The 21,361-nt window shown below is 41.0% G+C and overlaps 2 protein-coding genes across 2 annotated transcripts; both read right to left on the reverse strand.

The window, feature by feature from the left end:
- Window positions 1–235: 235 nt before the first annotated feature.
- On the reverse strand, window positions 236–8,180 carry kif20a (kinesin family member 20A). Its single transcript, XM_040032949.1, has 19 exons — window positions 7,995–8,180; window positions 6,711–6,888; window positions 6,106–6,216; window positions 5,893–6,012; window positions 5,560–5,698; window positions 5,264–5,439; window positions 4,943–5,036; window positions 4,478–4,690; window positions 3,972–4,083; window positions 3,804–3,878; window positions 3,554–3,697; window positions 3,087–3,255; window positions 2,840–2,992; window positions 2,525–2,664; window positions 2,222–2,324; window positions 1,909–2,107; window positions 1,731–1,822; window positions 1,486–1,623; window positions 236–1,007 (listed from the first exon to the last, which is right to left on the reverse strand). The coding sequence occupies exons 2-19, from the start codon at window positions 6,876–6,878 to the stop codon at window positions 630–632; spliced, it is 2,724 nt and encodes a 907-aa protein (XP_039888883.1). The 5' UTR covers window positions 6,879–6,888; window positions 7,995–8,180; the 3' UTR covers window positions 236–629.
- Window positions 8,181–12,116: 3,936 nt separating this feature from the next.
- zgc:175280 (cationic amino acid transporter 2 family protein) lies at window positions 12,117–21,303 on the reverse strand. Its single transcript, XM_040032650.1, has 10 exons — window positions 20,910–21,303; window positions 20,636–20,791; window positions 20,272–20,428; window positions 20,047–20,180; window positions 19,537–19,759; window positions 19,219–19,355; window positions 18,962–19,072; window positions 13,661–13,827; window positions 13,363–13,471; window positions 12,117–13,253 (listed from the first exon to the last, which is right to left on the reverse strand). Exons 1-10 carry the CDS (start codon window positions 21,277–21,279, stop codon window positions 13,111–13,113), a joined length of 1,707 nt encoding a protein of 568 aa, XP_039888584.1. The 5' UTR covers window positions 21,280–21,303; the 3' UTR covers window positions 12,117–13,110.
- Window positions 21,304–21,361: the final 58 nt, after the last annotated feature.

Genomic DNA, 21,361 nt, shown 5'->3' on the forward strand with positions numbered 1-21,361 from the left:
AAATGTGAAAACAATCAGCGTACCTGTAGTAAGCACTGGACAGGTCAGTATGCACGGTGCAGCATCGCATACAGTAAATACTCATTTCTTGTTTTTGGTAAGGTTTAATGGTCAATAGTGCAATAATACAAAAAGAATCCCAAATAAAATGTTCAAGAGCAAACAGTCAGACAAGATTAACATGTATATATGAATGAACGATCACACACACACAACAGTCTAAAGTTTACAGCACAGAGCATATAAATGGGAATTTGACTTCTCACTTCATTGCTCATCAGTACGGGTTATGTGTAAATAGTTTACAGCACAGTCTTTGCAGGAACTGACTGGAAAGGGTAAAATAATTTACTACAGTTTTAAAGCATGATTATATTCAGGCTGCTCAAATGTGTTTGTAGGATTTATATTGAGTGGTGGAGGGAGAGTACAGCACAAAGGCACAAAGTGGAGTTGCAGAGGCAGAGCAGGTTGATTAACACACATGCACTATTTTAACCATACAGTCACTAAGCAGCTTTACCTCAGCTTAAAGCATTAACAGTTCAGTTGATGCCAATAATATAGTTAAAGTAGAAAAACATAAAAAAATATTATAAAGACAACAGCAACTTAGTTTGCTTTAAAGCTCAGTACTTCCCCCTGAGATTACGAGGGGTGACGACCGGACTAGGAGGTGGAGATGGCTGACGGGACCGCAAAATCCTTGAGGAGGGGGTCAGATTTGCATCCTCGGCAGCACGGGTGTTGTATTTACGTGTTGGGGTGCGAGATGGGAACAGAGACTGGAAAAACTGTCGTTTTTGCGGCGGACGGTTTTCGGGGTCGTTCGGTGCGCCGGCGCCACAGCCTCTCCTTTTGCAGGAGCCCAGCATGCTGGGGGCAGCAAAGCCAGATGGGGGCAGCTGGGGAGGGAGGGACTGTGTTTGGGCCAGGGTCTGCGCTTTCCGCCTCAAGTCGGCTTTGACCAGCATCAGGTCGTTCTGGAGCTCCATAAGGATCTGGCCCTGAGAAGAAGTAGTCAGTTGACAGGGGGTGAGGTTAGACAGGAGCAGAGAGGGAAGGGAGGGCTGTTTAGTTTCAGAAGGTGAGGCAAAAAGCAACAGCTAAACATGCTCTAGCTCATTGACAGCTTTGTGCAGATGTTAGAAACCTTGTTTTAGTTTAAAATCTGCCGGTGCAAGTGAGTTAGGAGAAGAAAACAACAAAGAGTTTAAAATGAGAACTGCTCATAATATAATGCAGGTTTGTTGAAAGAGTTTGTGCATTTTATCCTCACAAGCTGCTTCTAACTAGGAGGAAAAGGCGCTTTTAAACTCTGCACTGATGGAAATTTAACATGCAGTTTGCAAAATGTGTTCAATACTTTCTCAGCTGTTGCAGAACACAGAGGGCTGAGCACCCTGTTAAATAATTTAAAGAAAATCTTAGTTTACAAGTAAAACTGAATGTGCAAATTGCACACTGCACATTGCTTGACTCTACCTGTTTGGCTAAAGTCTCATCTGCAGCTGTTAAAGCGTGGCGCAGCCTCTCCCCTCCTGTGTTGCGACAGCAGGCTCTTTCACCAGACTGCAGGTCCACCCCCAGCCTCTGCAGATTGAGCCGCAGCTGACGCAGGTTCTGTTGTAAAAAAACAAGAAATATATACACACACATACAAATTATAATCTTTCAAACAGTCCAGAGACTCACATGCAGCAGTGAGTTTGTGTAGAGCATGTACTGACCCGCTGACCCTCCTCCAGCTTGCGGTCAGCAGCAGAGGTGAGAGTGCCAGCACTACCTGGCACTTCCAGCTGCATCTTAAGCTTTGTCACCTCTGCTCAGACAAACAGAACAAATCAGTCAGCCATCATGAACAATATCCTTGTGCATATAATCAGAAATCTTCCAGTCAGACTGTACCTTGAGTCTTGGTGCACAGCTCAGTGCGGCACTGGTCGAGTTCAGTGCGCAGTCTGCCGAGTTCATTCTGCGTACTGACGCGCTGAGAGCGGCGAGGGCCCTCAGAGTCTCCAGGTGGCGCCGTCACGGGGGCTGCTTCATTTGCCTTCTTTTTTTCCTCAAGAGCAGCAGACAGAGCTTCAATCTCCTGATCACGTTCCTGGGAGAACGGAAATAAATTTGGTAGAGATTCAGCGAGAGCATCGCAAACAGTTGCGAATGCTTAATTTGCAGAGAATGCAAAGCATTACAAACTTTCAAGTCATTAACTGACCTTCAGCTCCTGGGTGTAGAATTTCTTCAGGTGTTTCTGCAGGCTATTTATCTTGTCTTCATACCTCTCTTCAATGAGCGCCCTCTCAGCATCCAGTGTCTCACTACAGGGTGAGAAGATATAAAATGTTGCTATATGTAGTCATTACGAAAACAGTTAAACAACACATTTCTCCCAAATCCCTGCCAAGAAAACACTATTAGATGTGCCTACTGCTCCTTACCACTAAAAAGTATTACAAAAAAAAAAAAAAAAAAAGCCTTTAAATTGGCATTTCAGATTCAAACAAGCACCCACACACACCTGAAACCATCTTGCATTCTAGAGATGACCTCCATCATCTCAGAGACCACCTGCTCTCTCACATTTGCTTCTAGGACTTCTTTCTCTTCCCGCTGGCGCTGCACCTCTCTCTTCAGAACATCAATGGCCTGCAGCAAAGCCTTAATGTAGAACAGTCGGCTGTTAGAACAATAGACTTTTGACAGTTTTTGACACATTTAAGATGTTACGGTTACTTGGTTTAAGTAGTGTTTCAAAATAAAAGGTTGATTTATTTTGTCAGTGAAATAAAAGTGCTTAATATTTAGATGTTACATAGAAAGCAGAGGATGTTACCTTAGTATCTAACATGGTGATATCTCCATCGTCGACATCACTCTCATCCTCTTCCTCCTCCATCACTGTGCTGTCATTACCATTTCCTGTTGGATCACGAAGTAAAGACAGGATGTAGGCCACTCTGGTCTTCGTGGACGGGCCGTGGACGAGCTTAAAGAAGAGAAACGGCACATTTGATTGATCTCACACAGGACGCAAAACTAAACCAGCCACTCAGGTACTCGTGTACAAGTGAGTTTCTTACTTGGGTAGCAATAGCAGAGAATTTGAGGGCCTGGAGGGTCTCGTCATAGATGGATGCACATGGATTGATGTTGACCACCATGGTGGAGATTCCTCGCCCACAGAAGAAACCCTGCAGGACACGGGTCAGCTTACTGTCCCTGAAAGGCACCACTTGAGGAGGCCGTGACCTGTTGATGCAGTAGGAAAACATATATTAAAACCCATTTGGTCATTAAATCTTTATATGTACACTAGCAAAAAACAAAAACGCCCTAAAAGCTGTAAAAGTTGATTTAGTGCAGGAAATCCACACGCCATAAATTAGCGGATCAATAATTTAATTACTGCAGAAGCTGACGTGAAGAAAATTTATAGCAATTTAGCATTTTCGATCTTGAGAGCAGAAAAGCAGTAAAAAGCTCCACAAGATGATTGTTTCAACCATTTCTCTAATTTACTACACCACCTAAACATTTTAAAACGTACTTATTGCTCTGGTTGTGCCTCAGGGCAGCAATGCAGCGCCCCAGTGTTAGGAGGGAGGTGTTAATGTTGTTGGCCTCCTTCATCCTCTCACCATTACGCTGATCTTTACAGCGTTCGGACCCAGCCAAATCACACACAGTCAGCCTAAAAAGGAGACAGACTTACATTATCACCTTTACAAACTCTAATCAATACAAGTTAAAATGACCCGAAACTGAAATCAAGACTGGGTAATTAAAAGCCAACTTACTCGCTGATGTGCATGGCCTGGCCTGAATTTGCTCCAGGGTGGACGTGCAGGACACGGAGGGAAAAGATGCTGTGGCTGTGTAAGTGATACGTTTACGATCAGAGTGTCCACAAGTGTAAATCAAATTAAGGTTTCAATAGGTAAACACGTCATTTAACATGCTCCTACCTGCGACTGGAGTTCTGGTTGAGGTGGGTGCTGGCGAAGCTTTGGTTGCGACGCCCAACTCTCAGAATCCTCCAGGCTTCCTCGGCGCTGCGGATCTGGATCCAGGTCAGGTCTGATAGAACAGGAAGAAGCACAATGTGTTGCACGTGAAGGAGCTGCAGCAGTAGTTACATGCTGTTATACAGGAAACACATGAATAAAGCTAACGTAGTGTTTAAAGTCGTGACCATCTTTTGTAAAGTTCTTTATTCATGCACTCATTCATTGTGGTGTGTTGATGCACTCCCACAAACACAAAGTGTACAAAGACTGCAGGTAGAATTGAGGAAAAGGCAGGGGGAAAATGAAAGAAGCAATTTACAGTTTTTAAACATCATTTCCTGCCTGATGAAGCGTAACATACATCAGATGAGAGCGGCTGCCTGGTGGGAATGAGCCTCAGGAAGTTCAGGCCAACATACTTTGATCTAGTTTTAACTCCATTCCTGTGAATGAGCCACTGTTACCTTTCACGTAGGGGTTGCCCTGCTTGTCGTCGCTTAGCCGCAATGTGACTCTCTTCCGGGGCTGCAGGGAGGGCGAGGCGTCCAGTAGGTCGTACAGGAACTCGTTGTAGATTTCATAAAAGGACACCCAGATTGAAAACTGCACTCCTTCCTCGAGATCTTCCCCTCCGCTGTGCGACAGGCTGTCCGGCTCCAGACAAACACTGTCCGTGTCTGCAGAGGCAAATTAAAAGTCACATGTTTGTTTTTGTTTTTTAAGGCAGTAATGATTTTAATATAAAGAAAGCAGTGTTTAAACTGGAAATTGGTATGTGCTGCACAAACAACGCTGAGGTTGACTTCTTTTTGTGTTCTTATATTGTAAACAGTGCTGTGTACTCATCAAACACAAACTATTCCACTCCAAATACAGCATGTGGTGTGTTTAGCAGAAAATTGACTCCATTTAGGAATGAAAATCCTCACCTTCCAGCTGAGTGCCAAAGGTAGTGGTAGCAGACAGTCCTCCGATGCCACTATCCCAGATTGTGGTGGTGCCAGTGCAACGAGAATTCCCATCCTGAAATCCACAAGAGGAAGGAGAATCAGAAGATGCATAATTCATCTGCAGGCAAACATTTAACCAAGTAGCAGTCTGCAAGGAAAAGAATATGTCAAATATACCAAAGTGTAGTCACATACGTTTGGAACACCACAATGTCCAAATGCATCCTAAAGTTCACCTTGTTGCTACAATGTGTTCCAGAGTAATGCTGTAAGGCCTTTAAAAGTCCTATTTCTGTTTACCTCTTTGAGCAGAGAGTTTCTGCGGATTTCCTCTGCCTTGACCTCATTGGCACTGAGCTGCCTCACATCCTGGTACAAGACAGGCTTCAGGTTCATGCCACCATACAGACGGCCCTGCAGTTTCCTAAACAGGGACACTAAAGCCCGGGGCAGCAGGCCTGCCTCTCGACCGCTGCCTGCAGGCAAAAGTTTGAGAAGCATGGTTTATGTTGTGTGATTACATAATGAACAAACCTTGTAATTAACCCTGGGATTTTTGTGTCCAAGTAATATCTGCAGAACAGAAAATAACTCACCCTGAATGGTGTACGTCTTTCCAGAATTGGTTACACCATAAGTGTAGAGAAGTCTATTTTCTCCTCGAAGCACATCGTTTATCATCGCCTTCATTGTGCTCTCATAAAACTGTTGCTGCGCTGTCTCAGGACCAAATATCTAAGGGGAAATTTAAAGAAAAAAACATCTTCACTGGTCTGTTTCACTCCAGCATTCCCATTTTCCCCACTACATTAAAGTTCTTCTCTGAAAATATTATTACGTGATTACTACAGTTTCTTTTTCTGAATGGGTTTTCAGTTTTGGAAACAGTATGTTTAAGTAAAGAGGAGCTACACATATGACTCTCCTACCTTCGTGAAACTGAACTTGTGAATACTCGGAGTGATGCCTCGTTCTGCTGCTCTCATGTTCTGAGAGTCATTTGGAGCTTTAAGCAGCAGGGTCTCTTTGTCTTGAATAGCCACACAACCCTAAAAGAAAAACAAAATAGACTCAAGTACAGTTACAGAGTACTGAAAGCTTTTATCCTAGAAGAAACGAAAATGTTGACCTTAATGTCTTACCTGCTCTTCCCCTTTGGATCTCTCCGTGTCAGTAAGTGGTCGGATGCGCAGGAAAACCTTCACCCTCTCAGTGGCCCCTTCATCGCAGCTTTGAGATTTCACTGCTACTTTCTAAACACACAAGCATCTTTGTAAATGTTTTGATGGTAGAATGGAAAAATATTAACAAGTGTAACACCACCAAACTGCAATCCCAGGGTTTAGAATTTTACATATTGCATCTCGCTCTACTGCAATACCCATCTGGGCTTTTAATGCCTATTTAAAGCCTGCCAGACTGAAGAAAGCAGCTGTGTTTAAGAATCAGAGAGGTATAGCAAGTGAACTGGAAATGTGTCAGAATGATGTAGTTTAAACAGAATGTTTCCCTGCCTCCCTTTCTTTTTTTTTGGGGGGGGGGGGGGGGGGGGGCTGTTATTCATCTCCTCTGAAGGAAAAGAGAGGTATGAAATTATGGCTTTGAAAAACAGTTACACCTCTGGCAATATTGATCAATTATATATATAGACACACACAAAAAACCTCATATAGATTTGTTCTGAACATGTTTTGTTATACCTGAGGGACATATGATTTTTTTTTTTTATTTTATTGGGAACTCTTACCGGCCCTGTAATGGATGGCCTGGTGTCCAGGCCCGGGGAAATAACAGAGATCTCTGGTAGACGTGGTCTGGCCAAACCTCCGTGTTCTGCTGCTGTAGATTCAAACACAGCCATTTCCTCCTCCTCATCAGAGGGGCATCCACACGGAGATGACAAAGACAGCGCCATGCCCGTCTATCTGTTCCAAGGATAACACGTTTTCATTAGTATGTAGTAATTCTATTAAAAAGGGGATTACAAAATGTTTCAAACATGGGCTTGACTGAGGGCGTGTGCACAAGTCACTTCAAAAGAATAATATAGGCTTGTGTTGGAAAAGCTGCAATATACAACATAAAAGATGAAAAACTAAACACACTCACACGAGTGTGTCTGTGTTGTTTGTAATAATAATGTAATGATGTTATTCTCTGTTCAAGCATTTCATTGCTATGAATTAGTTAAACATGGGTGTGTCGTCATCAAACAAGCTGACAGGTAAAGGAACACTAGTTTACTGTTTAAAGCCAAATTGAACCTGCTTAAGTAGTTAAACAGGAAATATTTCCCAGGCTTTCACCAGACCAGGCAAGTTTGGCATTAGTGCTGATCAATACAACTGCTCTACAGCAGGTCCTGTCATGCTTATTCTTTGTAGCTATTACGATGAGCGAGTTTAGAAGTCTCGGTTTTTCAATTTCATTCCCTCTTTTTAATCCAAATGGTATTTCGTGTTACACTGAGCAGCATTTAAAAAGTATCAAATCCACGTTTAGCATTCAAAAAATTTAAAAAAAAAAAAAAAAAAAAAAAAAAAAAAAAAATATCACTCGAGCCATCTTCACCTTTCACTGCATGTTACAGCAAGAAGACTTTGGGCCTTCAAAAGAAGGTGTCTCAGCACTGAGTGCAACTAAAATAAAAACCTCAGTGCTGAACCTTTACATGTGCAAGTAGCCATGTTTAGCCTCCAGTAAGCACGTAGTAAACGGAGCCTATATTGCAGTGAATTAAACAGAGTCACTTTAATGTTTATACTAGCTAACATAAATTTAATAACAATGATTTCTACTACAAGTACCAATATATGCTAACAAAGAGATTTTCTTCCTGGTTTTAAATGGGAAAATCGTGCAGTCACTCAAAACCAAAAACAAGCACACAAAAAACGTAGATATTGCATTTAGCTTAACACACACTTACATAACTCCGTCAAACTGTTATAGTTACAATCTAATATTATTTTTTGTAACTATTACGTTATCTTGTTTAACGTCGTATTGCCCACGTTTAAGTAAAACTCACTTTAACTTTCCTGGAATGTCCAAATGTGCCTGGTTTCCAGTAAGCTCGTTAGCTTAATGTTTACGATAGATCGCCAAAAGCCAACGTTGAGATAAAACTTTATCAGTTTAGCAAACCCTCCTCGTCTCGAGCTCTTAGCACCAGCTGAGCCGCTTTACCCGATTGCTTTTTGGAGTTTTGAACAATGCGCTTCCCCACAGGGAGAGTCGCCGATTGGTTAAAGTGTATCGCCGTCTTCCCTTTGATTGGTTAACAGGGCCTCGCATGGCGCATGGGCTTTGGAACATGACGTCGTGAGAGGGGGTGCGGCCAGGATTTTTGGTCGAGGTGCCATTTTAGTAGGCCAAACAAAGCGAGCGAAAGCACACGAATATTATCAGCTATGGTTCGTACTTGCTGTGTGATGGGTTGTAACGTTAGATCGCACGACCGGCAAGGGAATAAGCTTGAAAATGGGCTGTCTTTTCATTGTTTCCCCACCTGGAAGCAAAACCAGGGAGCTCATGTGTCGGATGTTACCAAAAGAAGGCGTATAGCCTGGATAGCAGCTGTGAGACGAGCTGATATCCAGTTCTCTGCCATCCCCAGATATCTGTTGGTGTGTTCCAGACATTTTCATTCGGGTAAGTTCTAAATAAGTTCATATTACTTCTTAATGTCTGTACTGAATATGGTGTGCAATATGACATTGAGTACAATGCTGCTAAAAGTGCTGTTTTGATATGTAGAACCAAGCAGGATAAACAGCTAAATTTCCCTTTGTTTAAACTGGCACAAAAAACTCTTGAAGTTCATAAAAAGGTGAAATACCTCGGTCACTTTATTACTGAGCAAATGAATGATGATGATGACATATACAGACAACGATGTAAGCTCTATGTGCAGGCAAATACTATTGCACGCAAATTCAGCTTTTGTTCACTTCCAGTTAAAGTGGCTTTGTTTAAAGCGTATTGCACACCGCTATATACTGCCCCCTCGTGGTCATCCTACAAACAATGTAGCATGCAGAAGCTGCATGTTGCATATAATGATGCGATGAGAATCCTTTGCAGGATACCTAGAAGTGGTAGTGCCAGCCAGATGTTTGTAGCTGTGGGTGTCTGGACTTTTAAAGCACTTTTAAGAAAGTTAATGTTCAATTTTAGAGAACGACTGGATGGTTCGAGTAACAGTATAATTTTAGCACTTACAGATCCGACAGTGAGTGGTTCCCGTTACTCATCCAGTCTCAGAAAGCACTGGTTAAAGTGTTTGTGTATTTATTGATTTATTTTAAGTAATTGTGTTTTATGTATATTATGGTTTTATATTTTTACAAATGCTTTATATACTTATTTATATACATATATATATTTAATGGTTTATACCTTGTGTTGTGGGGGGGGGGAGTTGTGTGTGTGTGTGTGTTTCTTGTTTCTTGTCTTGTTTTTATGGACATGAAGTCTGCCAATAAAGATTGAATTGAAATTGAATTGTATAGCCTATTAGTTTTATTTCGCTCTGAAGTCATAGCAAATTTGAACAAATATCTCAGTGTGTGATTTTGCAGGACTGTGTTCTATTTATAGAGTTGCTAATTACTTAGCATAATTGCAGGAAAACCAGCCTATGAAATGGATGAAACAAATCCTGACTGGGTTCCAACGCTATACATGGGGCACTCCGAAATCCCTGCTTCAAACTTGGACCGTCACAGACGACGGATGCGACGAAAGCAGCAAAGAGCAGCAGTCGGAGGTAAATACAACTCCCACCACCACCAACATAAAAAAAATGCTCTCACTGTCCGGTAATCAGCTCATAGCTTTTTGATGAGTCATGCACTTTTAATTGGGCTTCTGGTGAACATTTGCCTTATATGTATGCACTCATTGTATCTGACAGGCTTTAGTAATGGAGGAGCAGAGTCTGAAGGTGAGGCCTGCATAGACGTTACATGAAGAGCTGCCAGAGATGGACACGACAGAAGACCGACACCTTAATCGCCACGTGATGGAGGCTGTGGCCAAGAGTGGAGGCTGAGGTAGTAGCAGCAAATGTAGAAAATGGAGATCGGACAGAGAGAGACGCAGAAGCTAAAAGACAGCCGATGGATTGTGTGTGCTGTGAACAGAGCAGAAATAAACCAGCTGTTGGAGGAGAACAGAACGCTTGAATCACAGTTGAAAAAGACAGCTGAATGAAAAATGTTTTAAAGGATGACACCAAAAAAGTAAAATATTATACTGGAATACCTTGTTTTGCTATTTTACTCTCCTTATTCAACAATGTAAAAGCTTTCCTGCCAGCATCAAAGAAACCGTGGCATTTCCAAATGCTTTTACTCACTCTTCCGCCTTACATTTGATCTTCCTGTCCAGCATCTTTGTGTGCAGAGGTTAAGATCCCCGCGTTTACAAAAGGCTTCTGTCAACTTGATGCCAAGGACACTGAAGATACAAGAGCTATTGCCCACCTAATAATTCATGTCGAGCGAGTTGTAGGTAGTTTACGCAACAGGTATAAAATGCTGCATACCACCATGCCAATCAGATTACTTCTTTAATGTGAGGGTGAAGAGGAGGCCCTTCAGGATAAGATAGTGAAGGTTTGCTGTGTTTTGGTGAACATGTGCCCCATTGTGGTAGTAAAACCAAGGGGAAATGAAACTTGCTCTTAAGTACTATTAAAAGTCTTGTGCTGTGTATATGTAGTTATAATTTTTCAAAAGATACAGTAAATTTACAGAATGTTAGTGAGTGTTATTATGTAAATGCTGTCATTATTTTATGTAAAAAAATTTGTCAGTTGTAAACCATAAACGACATTGATTCTACATTGTAACTGATTTGATGTTCTATAAAGTGGTTTTAATAACAGGCAAAAATTTGTTTGTTTCTTTATTCAACTTTTAAACAGTGGTACTTAGTAAGTACATATTCAGTAAATGAAAATTATTTGCATGGCAATGCACTTCAGGCATCAATCTAGACCCCCTAAATAAAAAGTTATGGGGCATTCAGAACAGAACTATGCTTGGAGAAATATTTTCCCACCAGTTCTGGAAGGCACACTTTTTTTTTTCTTTTTTTTTTTTTAACTCTTGTGCTCTCTTCAAACGTGGTTCCCAGAAATCTACATCAGGGAAGATGCGTACCACAGCCATGTCTCTTTGAGTCCATGCAACGAGGTCACAGTGGTTGGAGCTGGTGACAAAGATTTGCGTTTGCACCTGTGAGTAGTAGGGGTGCGCCCTCTTTAAGTGAAGTCCATTTGCAGCTGACTCCAGGCAGAAGTCTTTATCCTGTGCATCCAATGCCTGCTTAATGCTGTCCGTTGTGTATTTAAAAGGACACTTAATCTCCAGGCACCCCTCCCCACAACAGTCACACATTGTGAGTTGCTCCAAGTTCAGGAAAAATTGTGTTCGCAATAAAACTGCATAAACGAACCTGCAGTTTGTAGTGATGTGCTGAAATTTTTTGGGTGTAGGCCTTTCATGTGTCCTCTTCATGCTCCACTCCCCATCTTGTTTGTGTAACAGACAGTTTTCAGGGTAGCTCACACAATTAACAACACTTTGGCCTGGTGTTTCCAAACTTGTGACAAATACAGCGTGCATCACCGAAGCTGTGATTCTTCCTGCACACCATCGAAACCAACTTCTTGTGCTGAAGTCTTGTGTGTCCTTCAGTAGCTTCTGCCTGCTCTTCAGTCACTGTTGCAGCATTTAGACACTTTACACAGTGCAGCTGTAGATCTGTAAGGCCAAGGAACTGTGTGCCTTTGTTGTGTAAAAATGCCAGAGACTGGGGTAATGTAGGTGAATATACAGTGTATTTAGTGTGATATTTCTCAGTTCCTGACAAACCCACAGCTTTACTGTGTTCCAGCAGTGTATCCAATAGTGGTGACAACTCCTCCAGAGTAGCAGGTGGAATTTTTCTTTTTTGAGGACGGCTTCTTTTGCCTTTCACTACAGACACCCTGATTATGTTTTGATCGAGAGCATTTTTTAAAAACGGTCCCTGCTTAAACAAAGCACACATTTCATTGGTTCCTCTCATATCACGTGCTGTAAGTAAATGTGGCATTTGATCATAGCGTGGAGGCAGCATGGCTGTGTATGGGCATGTTTACAAAGGTTGTCATAGGGAAGGTATGTAAGAAAGAAAAAACTAAAACTGAAAATAGGGAGACAGGAGTCATAAAGTGCAGAGTATCTCATTCAAAACTTATAATGCCTTTTTAATTTCATGCATATCAAATGTTTACGGCAATAGAAAATTATTACTTTAAAGTCCATTTAATAACACAGTATTGGCTATATTGGCAGTTAAGTACAAGGCAAACAAACTAAACCCATGCCATTACAATGTATTCTGTACAGAAAAATAAAAGAGTTGAATTGCATTTAAACATGAAGGAATTGTGAGTAATATGACTCTGTCACATAAAAGAAATGGGCATCGTGAGTACAATTCCTTTTGAACAACTGTGACAGGATGATCACAAAATCCCCCTTTAGGGCTCAGCATAGGGGATCATCTGCCTCCATCTCACCCTGTCCCTAGCATACATTTCTGTCCTCCTATTTCACTACATGAACCTTCCATGAACCCTCTCTGTGGTCTTCCTTTTTTCCTCCTCCCTGGAAGTTCCATCTTCAACATCTTTTGTCCAGTGTATCCACCATCCCTCTTCTGCACATGTCCAGGCCATCTTGGCTCTCTGACTTTGTGTCCAAATGGCTCAACCTGAGCTGTCCTTCTGTCCATTCTGGTCGCTTCTACTAAAAACATTGTCATCTTCAACTCTGTTGTTCACAAAATCCAAATTTCTTTAGATTTTCTACCATTTAATATATAAGCTAAATGTTTTGGGGTTTTTTTTTTTGTTATGTAATACTAATAACTGTGATTATACTTGAAATACTTGCTGAATCCTTCCTCATTCTTTCCTTTAATTAATACTTATACAAAACAGTAATATAAAAGCAGAGTATTGCATAAAGCCTTGCATTGCTGGATGCTGCCAAATAAAAGTTTGTGAATTCCTGAGACAATCACCATTGTGAGATTTATGCAAATCAGGTATTCTTTTTAAAATTTATGTCATTAAATACACTATGTATTTATCCAGTTACGTCTTGTCCAGGTTTCGTGCTTTGTTCCATAGCAGCAGCGATGCTGTGAATACTGACTCGATCGTGTGAATTTTCAAGCCTTTGTTTCTGCACACTGTGGCGAACACCATAACAAAAGTAGATGATCAAACCTGTTCAAAATTTTAAAAGAAACATAGCGGTCACACATATAAAAAGAGATATTTTTGCACATGTATAATTTTTTTTATGTATTTTGTAACAGAAATGTGCTGCACATACCTACTCCCATCCACACTGTATAGCGGATCCAAGTGTCTGATCCAAGCTGAGCCATTAGATGGACATTGACAAAGGTACTAAAAATAGGAAGTAATGGGACAAAAGGAACCTGGGGATATAAAAGAGGAGAAGCATTGTTAAAAGATATTAAAGGAAAAAAAAAAAACCAAACCCCCCAAAATTCAGAACTTTAGAGCTTAAAAAATAAATAAACATGTAATGATAATACAGGTTGGCTAAATTTCTGTTTCTATTTCTATGCTTTCATTAATCAGTCTTCACTGTCTTTCTTTCATACCATGAAAGCAGCTTCTGCTGTATTCTGCGGTTGCCTCCAGACGATGAGGATGATTAGAAAAATCATTGCTACGATCACAGAAAGACAAAGTATGCTCCACCACTCCAGGGCTTGCAGGTAATCTACAGCCTCAGATACGAAGACGCTGAGAACAACTGCTAAAAAGACTGAGGAGAATCAATACGTTTGAGTTCTATTAATCAAAAATTAAATCAATAAAAAGTACAGTACAACAGAAAGATGATGACTCACTAATAACAAAAGTTAAAAGGGACACATTTTTTGATGTCCTTGTAGTGGCTTGGTATGGAGGACATAATATCCCTCCAATGGTAAAAGGTTCTGCTTTGCTTAGACTAGAATCATCACTGAGGTCAGTTTGATACCTGTAAAATTAAGGAAATATAATTTTAAAAAAATGTGAAAACATTTAAGGTTTTTAGTTATTTCTACTTATAATATTCTCGTAAAGCACCAAATTATTATATTCCTGTTTTTTTTTTTTTCTTCTTGTTCACATCCTGGAGTCTATTTTTAATGTCTGAACAACACACATCAAGTCAACAGCACTTCATTACATGATCTTTTGTAATTATAAGCGACTGATTAAAGTAAAGAAAACCTGATGTCTTCATAAACTCTTCAAACAAGCAAACCCTGAGTCATTCATCTGTTTAATTTCATTACGCTCATTATTGTGCATTGTTATTTCCCTATCTAGCGTACTCACACATTTTATGACAGTAATATGACCGTATCATAGTCAATATTTTGAGGTTGTTGAGCCATTTTGTGACTGACCTGTGTATCTAAACATATTATTAGGTATACTGTAAGCATCGTAGAAGGCAGTAATAATATTAATTCATTTGTATAAACAACTTAATTCCATCTCTTATCACAGGTTCTTCGTAACCACTCATAAAAGGTAAGCTTCTTTCAATAACAAATATACAACCTTGTCTATGCATATGTCTTGAGTGACCGCTTATTTCTCTATACAGTGGCTTGCAAAAGTATTCGCCCCCCTTGAACTTTTCCACATTTTGTCACATTACAGCCACAAACGTGAATCAATTTTATTGAAATTCCACGTGAAAGACCAACACAAAGTGATGTACACGTGAGAAGTGGAACGAAAATCATACATGATTCCAAACATTTTTTACAAATAAATAACTGAAAAGTGGGGTGTGCGTAATTATTCAGCCCCCTGAGTCAATACTTTGTAGAACCACCTTTTGCTGCAATTACAGCTGCCAGTCTTTTAGTGTCTGTCTCTACCAGCTTTGCACATCTAGAGACTGAAATCCTTGCCCATTCTTCTTTACAAAACAGCTCCAGCTCAGTCAGATTAGATGGACAGTGTTTGTGAACAGCAGTTTTCAGATCTTGCCACAGATTCTCGATTGGATTTAGATCTGGACTTTGACTGGGCCATTCTAACACATGGATATGTTTTGTTTTAAGCCATTCCATTGCTTGCCCTGGCTTTATGTTTAGGGTCGTTGTCCTGCTGGAAGGTGAACCTCCGCCCCAGTCTCAAGTCTTTTGCAGACTCCAAGAGGTTTTCTTCTAAGATTGCCCTGTATTTGGCTCCATCCATCTTCCCATCAACTCTGACCAGCTTCCCTGTCCCTGCTGAAGAGAAGCACCCCCAGAGCATAATGCTGCCACCACCATGTTTGACAGTGGGGATGGTGTGTTCAGAGTGATGTGCAGTGTTAGTTTTCCGCCACACATAGCGTTTTGCATTTTGGCCAAAAAGTTCCATTTTGGTCTCATCTGACCAGAGCACCTTCTTCCACATGTTTGCTGTCTCCCCCACATGGCTTGTGGCAAACTGCAAACGGGACTTCTTATGGTTTTCTGTTAACAATGGCTTTCTTCTTGCCACTCTTTCATAAAGGCCAACTTTGTGCACTGCACAACTAATAGTTGTCCTATGGACAGATTCCCCTACCTGAGCTGTAGATCTCTGCAGCTCGTCCAGAGTCACCATGGGCCTCTTGGCTGCATTTCTGATCAGCGCTCTCCTTGTTCGGCCTGTGAGTTAAGGTGGACGGCCTTGTCTTGGTAGATTTACAGTTGTGCCAGACTCCTTCCATTTCTGAATGATCGCTTGAACAGTGCTCCGTGGGATGTTCAAGGCTTGGAAAATCTTTTTGTAGCCTAAGCCTGCTTTAAATTTCTCAATAACTTTATCCCTGACCTGTCTGGTGTGTTCTTTGGACTTCATGGTGTTGTTGCTCCCAATATTCTCTTAGACAACCTCTGAGGCCGTCACAGAGCAGCTGTATTTGTACTGACATTAGATTACACACAGGTGCACTGTATTCAGTCATTAGCACTCATCAGGCAATGTCTATGGGCAACTGACTGCACTCAGACCAAAGGGGGCTGAATAATTACACACACCCCACTTTTCAGTTATTTATAGGGATGGGTACCGGTATCCGGTGCCATGATGGCACCGGTTCTGACATAAACGGTAGTAACCAGACCGAAAAGCAGCGCACATTTCGGTGCTTTATTTCGGTGCTTTATTTTGGTGCTTTATTTTGGTGCTTGTTTTTCCTGATATGTCACACACTTTGAATTCTAGCCAATCATTTTACGTTTCCGAGGATAGTAGGCGGGTCCAGGTACGTACGTTCTTTTAGAGCAGAGCTACAGATTAAAAACGCCCAAGGCGAAGCGATCAAAAGTCTGGCTGTACTTCACAGCAAAATATGCAAACTCAACAGCAACAAGTGCTTTAAGGTGATACTGTGATACTGTCAAAGGAGGTAACACCTCAAATCCGATGAAACACCTGGCGACGCATAGCGTTTTTTTTTTTAAAGCCGAAAAATGCGCCGTATTTGATAGCTTGCTGCGAGACCTCACACCGAGCACATCTACTGCGGGTGGGTTGCCTGTTATCGGAACCGGAGTTAGCAACATCCCCCAAAAACCCGAAGAGTAGATACTGGCCCCTAGCCCTGCGAATGTAGCAGAAATGATGACGGATGATGATGATGGCAGCAGCAGCCGTTCGTCTCTGCGTGAGTAGCTTAATGTTGTTCGTGTATAATTTACGTTGAGTAGGCTAACCATGTTATTACATTAATGCATGTAAGGTGAACTAGCAAACACCGTCGTAGTTACATGCGGCTGTCTTCTTGTTTGATGGCAGATACTCCCTTCACCCTGGCCAAAAAGGCTAAAATGACCAAAGAAAAAGTGGAAAACAGTTAAACATGAGAGGTTTTTGGACAAAGTTTGTGTTTTTTCTATTGTTTAAGCACTGCTTCCAGCCAAGAGTGATACCATATATGCCCTATAGCTGCAGAAAAGGCTAACATTGTTATCTTTTTACAAAAAAACAGCTGAACATGAGAGGTTTTTGGACCAATTTTGTGTTCTCCATTCTTTAAGCACCGGTTTGAGCACCGTTTAAGCACCGGCACCGTTTCAAAAGTACCGGTTTGGCACCGGTATCGGATAAAACCTAAATGATACCCATCCCTAGTTATTTATTTGTAAAAAATGTTTGGAATCATGTATGATTTTTGTTCCACTTCTCACGTGTACACCACTTTCTATTGGTCTTTCACGTGGAATTCCAATAAAATTGATTTATGTTTGTGGCTGTAATGTGACAAAATGTGGGAAAGTTCAAGGGGGCCGAATACTTTTGCAAGCCACTGTATTTTGTTAAGCCCTAGCAGTCTTTACTAATGAGCCACCACTGGTTGCCACTCAGTTTGGACAAGATCTCCAACAGCACTGGCTATAATGCAGCCCCACAACATGACAAGGTCTCCACCGTGTTTTAGCTGCAGACATCACTCCATAAGACCTGTTGCCACTGGTTTTTAGTCTAGCTCTTGTCTTGTGTTGAGGTATTTGGCAAAGCTCAGCATTTACTCCTTGCTCCCTTCATTAAAATCACTTTTGAAGGGGAGCCATCATTCCAGTGAGATCATCCAGTGGCTGGAACAACTGAGGGGACAGATGAATCTCTCAAATCCTGTGTTGGCTCTTTGTATATTTTTCTATGTCTTAAGGACATGACTTTCAGATACTGTTCATTAGCTAATATTTCAAGCCATGTCTTCTTTTGTCCTCCACATTTCCAGTTTCTTCACTTATTAAAGACAAACTGGACGCCATGCCAAGATTGTGGTGTAGTGTTGTGTTTGGCATGCTGAACCTTTATGCAGGATTCAGAGGCAGAACTGGACTCAAAAAGACTTACAGGAAAGCCACAAACTAGAAAACCTGGAAACTCAGAATGGAATTAATAATCAACTAGGCGAACAAAACACGAGGGAGACAAAGCATGATGGTGGTTGGTACAAGGAACTAAAGAAACTGAGGTCTTAAATATACACTTGAGGCAAACAGGGAGATGAAACACGTAAGTGAACACAGCTGAACTAAATCAGGGAAACAAGACAGAGCAAAACTGACCCAGGAGGGGAGACGATCAAAATAAGAGAGGAAGCATAAACACAGGGACGGAAACACAGACTCAAGACATACAACCCAAGACAAGGAAAGGGTAAACAAACACAGAGGCATGACTGAGACAAGGGGGGAGGAGAGAGAGAGAGAGAGAGAGAGAGAGGACACGAGGGGTGACTAACATAACGAGAAATCAAGAACTATAACCAAACTCAGAAGCACAAGAGAACAATACACTCATTAACCATATATACATAAATCATCTTATACTTCTCCAAAGAAATAACTAACAAGTCCAAGCAGACTGTAATACTGGGTCAAAGACAAAGATGTGCCCATTTCTGGCTAATAGCTCTTTGTGTTATCTTTGGCATTAACTGGAAAAAAATAGCAACCAAAGATGTTGGGGGGGTCTGCCAGGCTGCTAGGAACAAAGTGCGTCAAGATACAGTTTTAAACTGATGCTTTGTCTGTTAGACATATTACCATATCATCCTTTCAGTTAGAAACCCTTTTATATTTGAAGGATTCATAGGTTAGTGATTGAACAAACAAAAAACATTCCTCTGAAAATGGTCAGGTACAAGGACTGAACTAAAACTGAGTGAAAACAGCCAGTGTGCAAAGAAAAACTTTGAAAGACCTTCAGAAAGCTGGACAACTAATGGTGAAGACCACTTTTAAAAAAACGCAAGAAAGTCTTGTTTGTTAGGTGCAAAATATAAAGAAATAAGTTGATTTTTTCCCAGTGCTGTAGCAATTATTTTGGATCAGAGTGATAATAAATGCTAACACCTCTACTAATAATAAGCAGTAACAAGTGCAGTGCCAACATGCATACTTGTGCTCATCTGTACCTTAATATGAGAATGCAAATGGCAACAAGTGTGTAGGCAAACAGGGTTCCAATCGACATCATGTCAACCAACGACTTCAGGTCAAACAATAAAGCCATGATAGCTGCAAAGAAGTAGGAGAAATTAAATATGTTTATAAATTCTGCAACCATTTTATCAGTGTAGTAGCTGATGGCCTTAACAAAATCAAATAATTAAAAGATGCAATTTAAAAAATAATATTATAATCTCTTCTAAAGTTAGTTATACCTGCTACGACCCCTGAAGCCAGTGTAGCAATGACAGGACTTTGTCTGTCGCTCATGTTACTGAGAGGTCTGAAGAGCAGTCCATCCCGGGCCATGGCAAAGAGAACACGAGGCATCGGGAACATTGATCCTAGAAGGCTTCGGAAAAAAGCTCATAGCTCATTAACAGCAATTCAGTTATTCTCGTGTCCCTGTTTTAATTCCTAGTAATGATCCCAGTGATTTTTTTTGGTGTATGTGCTATAAATGTCACCAAAGGAATATTGTAATGTATAAAGAATTGTAGGTTTGTTTATACGTGATACTTCATGCATTATACCTTGTTGAGAGCGCACAGAGTGATCCCACAGCAACTGCATACTTTGCAGGGCCCCAACCGATGTATGTAAAGGCCACAGGCAGTGGGCTGTGAACGCTGAGCGAATAGTATGGCATCAAAAGAGTCAGGGTAGCAGACACACCAAAATAAGCCAAGAAGCAGATAAGGAGAGACGCCACAATCCCGAGTGGGATTGACTTCTGAGGGTTCTGAACCTCCTCTCCTAAAGAAAAACACAAAATTATCCCAGTGTAGTTTATGCCATCATTTAATCTTTAGATGCGTTTTTATGACATAGCACCATGTCTATAAAATAAACTATTTTACAAAATGTATATGCTGTAGAGAATATTCTAGTGTGCAAAGATCTCTGTGTTTTTCTGGACAATTGAAATTGCCACAAACATCTTCTGATGTCATTGTGATCAAATTTTCACTTTCCTTATGCAGTGCATTATAATTACTGGCTTTGGACTTAAAGGGTTTTGAAACACAAATTCTAAAAGTTACCTGTTGTAGCAATGCAGTCAAATCCAACAAAAGCATAGAAGCAAGTGGCTGCTCCTGCTAATGTCCCCTCAAAACCAAAAGGGAAAAATCCTCCGCTGCCATATGTGGTGGTTTTATTCAGGGTCGTATAGTTCCTGTAAACAGTGATCAACAGTCAAGCAGCTAAAAAAAAAGAAAGAAAAATACAGCAGAAGCCAAAATAACGGGGGCAGGGGGAGGCCATACTCGGATTGGTTTGGAAGGGTGTCTTCATATCTGTACCAGTTGTTGATGTCCCCCTTTATGAACCCAGAGAGGATAACAAAGAGCAACACCAGGATGTTAACTGCTGTAAAAACTTTATTTACAGTGGCCGATTCTTTAACACCAAATGCAAGAATCCCTAGAAAGAAAAATATATAAGAATTAATTTCACCATGTCAATGAACCTAGTGGAAACTCATTTGTCAAATATTTACTTTAGTCAAAAATATGTAGGACACTTTAACCTCTTGTGGGTTTTTTTTATATCATTTTTTAAACTTACAATGAACTAAGAGTACCTGTATTATGTTAATAAATAATTAGGTTTTTAGTATATGAAACTTACCTGCCAAGAGCATAATGATACCTGCTGCAAAGAAGTCTGGATAGGGAGCCAATCCAGGTAAATCCATTGCAACCTGTTTGCCTAAAGAGTTGGCAATGACATTTCCAATGAGATCATCAAAGGTCCCACTCCAGGCTCTGGCTACACTTGATGTCCCTTAACAACAGAAGCCATTAGCAAACAGTACCCGGTGTTACTTAAAATCACTTGACAAATATTATTTTAATCTATGATTTTTCCAGGATTAATATTCATTCAATGGCCTTATTGTTACCTATGACATAAGACAGCAGGAGGTTCCAGCCCGTGACAAAAGCCCATATCTCACCCACAGTCACGTAGCTATAGAGATAAGCAGAGCCAGTTTTGGGAACACGAGCTCCAAATTCAGCATAACACAGTCCTGCAAAGATGGAGGCCACTGCTGCTATCAGGAAGGAGATTATGATACTAGGCCCAGCCACAGCTCTGGCCACTTCTCCTGAAAGCACATACACACCGGCCCCCAGTGTGCTGCCGACCCCAAGAGCCACCAAATCAAGGGTAGTCAGACACCGGCGAAAGTTGGACACTTCACCCTCAGGCTCCAGAGGTTTTCTACGTGAAATATTCTGCAGAAACTGCAGCACCTTTGCACCGGACATCTGTGATAATTAGGAATTATTCAGTTAATTGTGTGGGTACTAGAAGAAAATCAAAACTTGAGAAGTGGCAGTGAGAAAATTG

Source organism: Simochromis diagramma, unplaced genomic scaffold, assembly GCF_900408965.1.
Source record: "Simochromis diagramma unplaced genomic scaffold, fSimDia1.1 OVJJ01000216.1, whole genome shotgun sequence".
Classification (NCBI taxonomy): domain Eukaryota; kingdom Metazoa; phylum Chordata; class Actinopteri; order Cichliformes; family Cichlidae; genus Simochromis; species Simochromis diagramma.